Here is a 10889-nt window from a genome sequence, read left to right as displayed (position 1 = left end):
TTTACATGCAGAGAAAATAGCACCACAAAAAATATAGAGAGGGAATAATGGAACATACCAGAATAGAACAATAGCATAATCTTGGGAAGCCGTTGTTAGATTATTCGGTGTGTTACTGGTTGGATTTGGGGACAGCACAAAAGTGATTAAAATGTGTTTTACCAAGCAAGGGAACTGAACTTAGTAGCATTTCACGTGACCTTCATGACCCAACAGTATCGCCTATCTGCCGATAAAAGAGGAAATTAGTTGCTAACTGGTTATTTGATCCAAGAATTCAATTAATTTATTTAAGCTAATTCTTTAGCATATTCGGCTCCTTGTTAGGTGGAATTTCCTTTATCTTTTCCCCAAAAGATAGATGTATTCCCTTATTACGTGGAACCTCTTACAAATTAAGGAAAATATTAGAAAATTATCATAAGATAAATTTTGGAAGCAACCATTTTTAATATTTTTATCTTTATTTGATGATGATAAATATTAAATTGTATTTAATAAATAAATTGTATTAATTTATGTATACAGATTCTAAAAAATATGAGTATAAATTATATTAATTTATATGTACAAAATTCTGTAAATATAAATACAAATTATATAATTTTTGTATACAAAATTCTATAAATATGGATGTAATAAGCTTAACCTGGATCATATGATCGGCAGACAAAGCTTGGGGACTCTGATCCGTCACCTTATAACTCGGTCTTTATTGTGCATTATGAGTTATAACTCGGCCTTAATTATCATTCATTCTGTAACCGATACCTTCATTACCGACTTAATGACCATTATTCTGACTTAATGATCAACGGTCATATCATCAACTCTATCCATCAACTCTACGCCTATAAAAGGCACTAATTTCTATATACATCATATATTCTATAGAGATTCTAGATATGTTCTATATACATTCTATATTCATAGAATTATTCTTATACCTCTTAAACACTTACTGACTTGAGCGTCGGAGTGTCTTTTGCAGGTATCCACCCCCTTGTTCTCTCATTGCCGACGTATAACTCATTCCGACGAGAAACTTGAAGACATTCATCGACAGATGAGCTATACACCGGCGAAACTCAGCAAGAACAAAATCTATGGTTCTCTAACATTTTTCTTAAGATAATTTTCATCCATTTGTTTCTTGAGATAAGTCTCAAAATAGTCTTTGAAATTACACTCGAGACTCAAAGTAGTTACTAAAGTTAATAGTTACTCAATTTTATCCTCAAAATAACACTCCGAAACTCATAGTAGTCCTTCAGACAATTTTTGTTTATCATTAGTTATTGGAAAGCTGAGGTGGACTAAGTCTAGTCACGTTGGCATGCCCACGGCTAACTAACGGCTCCACCTCTGACATGTGTTGAGTACTGAGAGTATGGGAGAGTAGGTTGGGAGGGGGCCTCCGACGCAGTTAGTTTTTTTTTTATTGGATAAACTACTAAAAAAGCACTCGAATAATTTTGTTGTTGACAAAAATGTACTCGAATTTTGCTATTGACAAAAATGTTCTCAAATAATTTTAAAATGCGACAAAAATATCCAATATTAAATTTGTATTTCTCAAAAAATGCTTTAGAGATTGAATTTTGATGCGGTTTTTTACAAGTATGATTAGAAAAATGAGATATTATTATTCTTAAAATTTGGCAATTTTTCGGTAAGTATATTTTTATTGTGATTTTTTTAAAAGTATTATTGATTATTGATAAAAAAATCACAAAAAAAAATATACTTAGCAAAAATCACCAAATTTTAAGGATAAAAAATCTCATTTTTTTAATCATGTTTGCAAAAAATCACATCAAAATTTAATCTCTAAAATATTTTTTGAAAATACATATTTAATGTTGTGCATTTTTGTTACGTTTTAAAACTATTTGAGAGCATTTTTGTCGATAACAAAATTCGAATGTATTTTTGTCAACGACAAAATTATTCGGATGTATTTTTATGATTTACCCTTTTTCATAAATATAAAATGACATAATTTTAGTGTCAACGTGATAAGAATCAATCCACCTCAACTTTTTGATGACTAATGATAGACAAAAATTGTCTAAAGAACTACTCTAAATTTTAAAATATAAATTCAAAATTAAAATTAAATAATTATTAATTTTAGAGACCACTTTAAATCTCGGCTCAATTTTATGGAAATGGAAGGCATATGTGTGCTATTCTTCGATATGGATTCAAGGGGGACTAGACATATATGTGGGACAACATTTTGGTTTTAAACTATTCCCTAACAAATCGCATGGTCCGTTTTGTGAGGTAAGAGGAATTAAATTTCGGAAGGTTGAAATCGGACCCTCCGTGTTGCTTGAGATGGGGTTTTTAACTGATGAAATGGAACATCAACTCGCATGGTCTAAGTTGCATGTTGAGAGTTTGAATTCGGGAAGACTGAACTCGGACCCTCCGTTTTGGCTAAACTTAGGCAATTTTTTATATGAACTGGAACATGAAAACGCATGGTCCGATTTCATTGTTTAATATTTTTTTGAATCAGGTTAACCTAGTCGAAGGGTCCGAGTTGAATATAGAGGGCTATATAAAGTGTGTAGTGAGTTGGTGGTAGTTTACTCGCGTCTTCTTCCCCTTCTTCAACGGCTGCTTCTTCTGTTTCTTCTTTTTGAGTTTCTTCCTTACTTGTTTTGAACCAGAAAATTTAGTAGCTTTGGTTATGCTCCTTTTTTAGTGATTGAGAGAAATGAGTGACAGAGTATTGTTAAAAGTGTATTATTTTGGTCAGATTTTGTTACAAACGTCTGAAGGAGTAAAGTTTATTTGTGAAAATTCACTAGATGTTGTTATTCCTTTTATCATCTCATTTGAAGAGCTCAAATGTGTGATCTGTGAAAAGATTGATTCTAAGAGGGCAAGAAAAATATCATGTATTCTATACAAATATCCCATACCGGTGTTTGGTGGCTTCGTCCAATTTCAAACCAGATATGTGACGGACGAAGCAAGCATGCAAGAGATGTTTTCAATATATATTGAAAACCGGGCTCAGATCTCGTTCATCGAGTTGTATGTTGAGTTTGAACAATTTGAGGCCGACCGGAATATTCTACGGGAAGATTATAATAGTGACAGTGAAGAAGAGTTCGAAAGCAACTACGAATGTGTTGATCCAGATGGAGATGAAGATCAAGGTGACGGAAGTATGGCTCCAGATGTGACAGAGGTGGAAAATGCACTCGCAAACGAACTGCCGTTTGAGGAGCCATCATTCATGCGAGTTCTGAACTTGGAAGCCATGCATGTTCTGGAGTTTCCGGAATACATGACTGCAGGTACGTAATTCGTCGTATTAGTTTTTTTTAGTTAGTTATTGAATTATTTACGAATAAATTAGTTTTTTTTTATCGTAAATGCTCCTCCACCCTATCGTTGTACTGATCCAGAGGAACTGGGTGGTCACATGTCAACATTCTTAATTTCTACAAAAAACATAACAAATTATTAGTCGAACTTGTTAACAATTACTAACTTACTACTAAAATATAATAATTTTTTAACCACAACAACTAAAACAATAAACTCCTGCCAAAATTAAATAACTATGATGGTTACAAAATTTGCACAAATAGCTCAACAAGAAACAAGTTACTATCATAAATTCATTTACTAAAACCTTATAAAACAGATAATTCTAACTTCTAAAATTAATTATTAATCCTTAAAATTCTTCATAAATCATAACTAACTACTAATAATAATAATAACTAATACATAAATTCCTAATCAAAATTCTCTACAATATTACAACATCTTGAATAATATCTAATATTAATTAGTCATTTACTATTATTTAAACATATTTTTCTCAATTTTAAAAAATAATAATAATCAATCTATGCCTAAATTCATTTTCTAACAACATTAATAACAACTAACTAACTTGCTAACAATAAAAATTATAATTAAAAAAATTAAAATATTCTCAAAATAAAACTAACGTGCTTTAAAAATATTACTACTACTCATTTAGTATTAACAGTTTCTCACAACAACAATAACATTTAGCTTCATCCATAACAATTATAGTTAATAATTTTAAAAGGATTTAAAAAAATTAACCCTATTTTCAATAATAATTATAATAAAAATTGAGCCGTTGGCACTTTTTAATTTGGTTATATTTATATTAAATAATAATTATAAATATAAAATATTTAAAAATATTCAAAAAAAAATTTACATAATCAGGATGACTGAGATAATGTATAACATGAAGTTCAGGTTGATCAATATCTTTAATTTTGTGTTTCTTTGGCATGCTTTTATTTCTTCCACCATGTACGGTTGAGAAGAGAAACGAAGAAGAAGAATGGGGGGATTCAAGTTGAAAGTGAAATCTATGAAAGTGATTGTATTCGCATAGTGAGAGTGGTTAACGCATGAGTCTTTGTTTGGTTTCAGGGCACCGTTTGGAGAGAAGTTGCTGCGCGACGCGTGTCCATCCCCTTCCAAATCAGACCATGCGTCTGGTGAATGGCAAATCGGACGATCCGTTTAGCCAGCAAAAACTCGGAAGGTCCGAATTGTGACTACACTGACACCACAGTATTGTGAAGCACCTCCCTCCCCCATAATGGAGTCCAACACCACTCAGCGTTTATATTGAAATTAAAAAGCGTTAAATCTCTAAGTGTAACTTGATGTACTAATTTAAAGCTTAACTCTTTGTTTCATCCTTTCCTTCTTGCATCCATTGTCATTCATATAACTATAAAACCTATGATAAAATTCACAAGATACGTCCACATCCAGCCATCACATTCAAATCTATTTAACTTGCAAATTGCAATGACATGTCTCTGTCTCACTTAGTAAATAATAGATTGCACCTTATTGCTAACTGAAAGACTTAGGATTGAAGTCTGAATGCAATTTAATGAAGAAGCAACCCATGCCCATGTGGGGCTACATATCATAAACTTGCGTCAAATACCAAAAGATAGATATTGTATGGACCCAATCCAATATAACTTACAAGTAGCGTGTGCTCCACTTCCACAGGAACAGTGTCACATGCCATTTTAATTTGCAAAAGGCACCATTTCAATTTTTGGAGACAAGATTTTATTTTCATAAGAGATTAATTTATATACTAATAGTATAATAAAAATCTTATAATATTAACTAATCAAATAAATTGCAATAAATCAGCAAGGACATGATGCTAAGCAGGCATGGAGACAAATACACAAGAATTAGCCAAATATGTTATGGGAAAATTCGAAGGGAAAATATTTCAAAAGTATTTACCCATTAATTGAGATGTCTAGCTATTATTTATGTCTATATTTTCTATCTCTGCACCTTTTAGTTGTAGGCTTGTAGCATTATCTGAGGCCAGCATGCATCATTATTATGTGGGATACAAATCATTTTAGCAACTTTCATAAGAGTTTTGTAGGTGGGGTTAGTTTTGAGGTACTAGGCCTCATTTGACTTAAGATCAGATTCAGATATCTTAATGAGCCCAGTACTATGATGTTATGTTGTTGTATGTTCTAGATTTTTTGTTACAAGTGTATGTAGATCTTATATATATTAGTATGGGCCTACATTTCTCAATAACAAAACTTTGTTCACAAAAAAAAATTCTATTTATATTACAGAATTTTGGTTGATTTAATAGTTAGAGAGAGGCTAGGAAATAAAAAAAAAGAGGGACTATATCTATTATTCTTTTTTCTTTAACAAAAATTAAAAATTTGGGGCCATTGCCTCCTTTCCATATGTGTAGCTCCACCCCTAATAAACATAATGGCTGATTTTGTAAAATCTTAAGTATTATTTTCGTTTTTTTTTTCTCTTCAAATAAACTAATATTTGTACCAATAATAATTGAGGTAAAATATACAAATAAACAATTAAAATTATTTAATTAAATCAATTTTCCTTAATAAAAAATGTAAGATAAAAAGTTAACCCAATTATTTTAAGTGAAGAAAATAGCATATTTCGAAGCAAAAGATTCCCGCGGTTGTGCATGCACTTGGTTCCAAAGAGCAAAGAAAAGAAAAGTAATAATAACAAGAGTCGATGAATTTTGTCGCATTTGACAGTGTTTGCAGAAAAGAGCACAAGGACACACTCTCACACGCGCCTTCACTACTTTCAAGCTTTTTCAGCATGTCAGAACCTCAACTAAATGTTTCTACCCTTCTCTCTTTCCAACACCAACATTTCCATTCACCCTTTTCCCTTCAACTTTCTTCTGGTAAGATTTTCTCTCTTGCATCCTCCAACTTGAACACACTCATGCTTTGTTCATCCTCAAAATGTGTCCTTTTTTTGTTATTATGTTTCATTATCATGTTTAATATTCACTACTTTGAATCTAAAGACACCCCTTTATTGGTAAATGTTAGATAGTGCTTTAAGTAGTGAAAATCTTGCTTCTTTTGTTGTTTTCTAATAATCTAATGTCTTTGAATTTGCTTCTTTGTGTGAAGATTTTGTGGATGGTTGGTTTTAGTTGTATTTTGAAGCAAAGCTAGAACTTTGTTAGGGATTGATTGGTCTTTTTATGAGTTTAGAAAGTTTTTGATATTTTTGGGATGGAATGTTCAAACACCAAACTCATAAAACCAAACCCAAACATATCAGAAATTGTTAGCAAGTTGGCAAAAGTGTGCACATTGAAATCCATTGGGGTGTTCTCATCTGAACTCCCCAATCTCCATCACTTGCACAAACCTGTTTGTGATAATGCCTCAGTGAGTGGAAACACTAGTAGTGTTGCAAGTGATGATAATAGGAGCCATGGACAGAAAATCCATCCACATCCCATTGAATTTGAGGTGCCTAAAGGTGAGGGTTTTTGTGCTGGTTTGGAGATCATGAAGATCTTCGATGTTGTTTCGGCTATCAAATTGGCTTATCTTGAGCTCCAACAAGCTCATATACCTTATGACCCTCACAAGGTTGTTTCTGCTGATAAAAGAGTAAGTGCTGAGCTTGAGAAGCTTTGCAAGTTCAAGGTTGAATATAAGGAGAAGCAATGCAGGATTGCAATGTTAAATGCCGGGAGATTTGATCGCTTACGATCTGAAATTAAGGCCAAGGAAGCATTGTTGGGGAAGCTTAAGGGTAAGAACAATGTTAAAGACTCTAAGATTCTTCGGTTGCGACAAGAGCTTCATGATTTGGAGATGGTGAATAAGAATCTGACAGAGAAGATCAAGAGGATAAATAAGATGAAGAATGCAAGTGTTTCAAGTGTTGCTAAGTTCCATGAGGTCTTCGAGGCTTCTTCAATGTCCATTCATGATTTTGCAAAACCGTTGATTAGCTTGATGAAGGCTTCAGGTTGGGACTTGGATGCTGCAGCAAAATGGATTGAGAATGATGCTGTTTATGTCAAAAGGGGAGACAAGAAGTATGCTTTTGAGGCCTACATTGCTCGCAGAATGTTTCATGGGGTGTCCTTAAGATCTTATGATGTTGGTGATGTTGTGAAGTTTGATGATCCAATTGATGCACTGATGGAGAATCCAGACTCAGATTTCTCTAAATTTTGCAGAACAAAGTATCTTCTGGTTGTTCATCGCACAATGGAAGAGTCTTTCTTTGGAAATTTGGATCACCGGAGTTTGGTATCAAACGGCAAGCACCCGAGAACAGAGTTCTATCAATTATTCACGAAAATGGCTAAATGGGTTTGGGTTTTGCTAGGTTCTGCAGCATCAATAGACCCCAATGCAACCATGTTTTATGCAGACAATGGAAGCATGTTCTCAAGTTTGTACATGGAATCTGTCAATGTGGAAAGAGAGATTGCAGAACAAGGAACCTACAGTGTTCAGTTCATGATCATGCCTGGCATTAAAATCGGACAAACATTGGTGAAGTCTCAAGTTTATATCTCAAAACAATCTGAAGCTTTGTAGTAGTCTTTTTAGCTGGTAATTCTTGTTCTGTACAAGAATTTCTTTAGTGGTAGCTTAGCTGTTCAAGATAACCATGACTACTAGGTTGTGTTAGAGACTTAATCCATCAGTTTAGTTCTTGTATCCTGTAATCTCGTCTGCATCCCGATGATTAGGATCTTGATGTGTATATGCTTGTTCTGACTGTTTCTAATTAGTAATTTCTATCTTTTGCCAAAGATGATAGATGCAATTGATAACAAATGACCTCGTATTCCACAAGGATGCAAGTTAAATTCTTGCTGCCAATGTGAAGAACAATTTGGTGAGCAATATATAAGCACTAAGTGTCTCTGCAAACGTTTAAGGAGCCTAGAAGCATGCTTTGACTTTGGTAGGATGATTGATGTCACTTTTGTGCATCAAGGGAAAAGTTTCTTTCTATATTCTCTTCTTTGTTCCTTTCTTTCTTATTTATTGATTGATTGATTTAGCTAATTTTTTTTCCCCGTAATCTCCCTTAGTTTATGTGCTGATTTGTCTGTGTTTTCGGATATGCTACTTGCTGCTTCATTTTCATTTCCATCTCAAATTAATGTAGATGTATCATTACCTAGAATTTCATGTAAAAAAAAAAAGAAAAAAAAGTAAATTACCATTTTTACCCACAAATGTTTCAAACGTTGACAAATCTATCCATAAAAAATAGAAACGATCATTTTTACCAACAACAAAATTATTCAAACAATGAAAAATTACCAACAACAAAATTATTCAAACAATGAAAAATTACCTAAAAATTCCAAATGACCATTTTTCTAACTCTAATCTCAACACCTCTCCCTCATATCTCAACCCTCTTCTCATAGATTTTACCACCTCCTTCACCAACACCATTGTTGGGTTTTTTCTCTCCTTTGTGAGGTCCAAACCCAACATTTTGAGGGTGTTTCTTTGCATCTAATGTGTCACAACCCTAATCAGATTTTGGAGGTCATTGAGAGAGGTAGAGAGTGTAGCCACAAAGTGAGAGAGAAGAGGGAAAACAAAATTCCCGTTTTTATGCAAAGCAGTAAATTTCAAATGGTAGTTTCTCATTCGTTCATCGTTGGATCGGTTTGAAATTTGAACTGCGTATTCATCTCATCTTGTTCTTCATTCTGGGCGGTGGAGTTTTTAATTGGAGGTATACAGAGGAAGAAATAGGCTTCGAACAACAGCTCTGTTTTTGGGTATTTTTCATCTTCTTGCTTCTCATTTATGAGCTTTGGTGCTTTGATGTTTTGGCTGGTTATATGCACGTTTTTGTGCTTTGTTTGAGACTCTCTTGTACCTCGTTTGATTATAATGGAGCTATTTAATTGATCTGGACGACCCGTGGTTTTTACCTCTCACATTGAGGGGGTTTTCCACGTCAAAATCTCGGTGTGTTCTTGTTATTGCTTTACTTGCTATATTTGCTTGTTCATAGTTGCTGCTATATTGTGTTGAGTGCTTCCATATTGTTCTTGTATTGGATATTTGTGTTGTTTCTGTTGTTAGGCTCTTTCAACCATTACCATCACCAATTGTAAACCTCGCCTTCCTCCTTCCGCTTCAAGCTATAGTTGATGGCTCAGAGGATGACAAAGGAAGAGACATTACATTGGAAACTCAGTGCCTTCTCGTTAAGACCAAGGACGGTTCTCACCTCGAATCTAACAACAGCGACGAGAGTAACTAGATTCTCTACACTGTCTTCCTCCCTCTCATTGAAGGAGGCTTCAGAGCATGCCTTCAATGCAACATCCGCGACAAGCTCGAGCTTTGCATCGAGAACAGCGATGACGACACAAAGGTGATTTCTTTGGGTGGTGCACATGGGATGCTTGCTTTTTACCAGGAGGTTACACGGGAAGGCGTGGAGGACGGGATCCAGTCCCTAGCGGCAGGCGGTGCGCCATCAAAGTTTCCTTTGTCTCCGAAGGTGAGGCTTACGGTTGGTGGCCATGGTGGTGTTGGTGAAGGTGGTGAAATCCATGAAAAAAATAAAGGGAGGATTGAGATTTAAAGGAGGGGTGTTGAAATTAGGGTTAGAAAAATGATAATTCGAAGTTATTAGGTGATTTTTTAGTGTTTGAATAATTTTAGCATACTGAATCATCTTTTGTGAATAGAAATGTTAGTTTTTTTTTTTTATGGATAGATTTGTCAGCGTTTAAAACTTGTGTGGATAGAAATGATAGTTTAATAAAAAAAAAAGCAATCCTTGACAAAAAGAGTTACTAATATCTTTGTGCTCTCTCCCACTTAAGCCATAAATGGGGGATCCTCTGGCCAAACATATCAATATATCATTAGAGAGTTCTCTAACATCCATCAAGTCACTCATGTTCATTTCTTTTACAATCATAATCACCAAATAGTTCTCATCAAGAGTCAAGACTCTTGCATGTGCCTGTGGGATTAGGACTTGTGAGTATGGAAACAAATATCAATAGTTTTCTGTGTAGCTTGAATAGATGCGGTAAAATAAATGGCACATTGTATGCTCCAAAGAAAAGAATGATGTGATATAGATACTAGTTAGTATGACTTTCTTATTAGGTATTTACATAGCATTTTTTTTCTTTTCGATTTCTTACCAGGGGACTAGATTAACTTTTAGGAAAGGGCTAAAAATTTTTTACCATTAACAAAAAAAAAAAATACAAAATTTAAGAGGGGATAAACTAAAATTTATGCATAACTTATAAGGAAAACTTGATAGTTGGGGGAGGTTATTGCCTCCCCCTTATCATGTATGAGGCTCGGCTTCTCTTTCTTACGATATTTTCTAATTCGACGAGCTAAAGACTAAGAATTTATCGTTAATTAATGGGTTATTACATACCTAAGACATAATTCAAACTTTCGATACTTATTAAAATAGATAAATGAACTAATTACTCAAATAAACATAAATAGAATGGATTTACTCTTTTTTTTTTGTTTTTGTTGGTA

General features: G+C 33.7%; 1 protein-coding gene across 1 annotated transcript; it reads left to right on the top strand.

Annotated features, from left to right (window-relative positions):
* LOC107642596 lies at window positions 6059-8667 on the top strand. Its single transcript, XM_021115815.1, has one exon. The coding sequence runs from the start codon at window positions 6597-6599 to the stop codon at window positions 7926-7928; it is 1332 nt and encodes a 443-aa protein (XP_020971474.1). The 5' UTR covers window positions 6059-6596; the 3' UTR covers window positions 7929-8667.

Source organism: Arachis ipaensis, chromosome B01, assembly GCF_000816755.2.
Source record: "Arachis ipaensis cultivar K30076 chromosome B01, Araip1.1, whole genome shotgun sequence".
In the NCBI taxonomy this organism is placed as follows: domain Eukaryota; kingdom Viridiplantae; phylum Streptophyta; class Magnoliopsida; order Fabales; family Fabaceae; genus Arachis; species Arachis ipaensis.
Note: the sequence above shows the minus strand (reverse complement) of the source record. Positions and strands in the feature narration are given on the sequence as shown.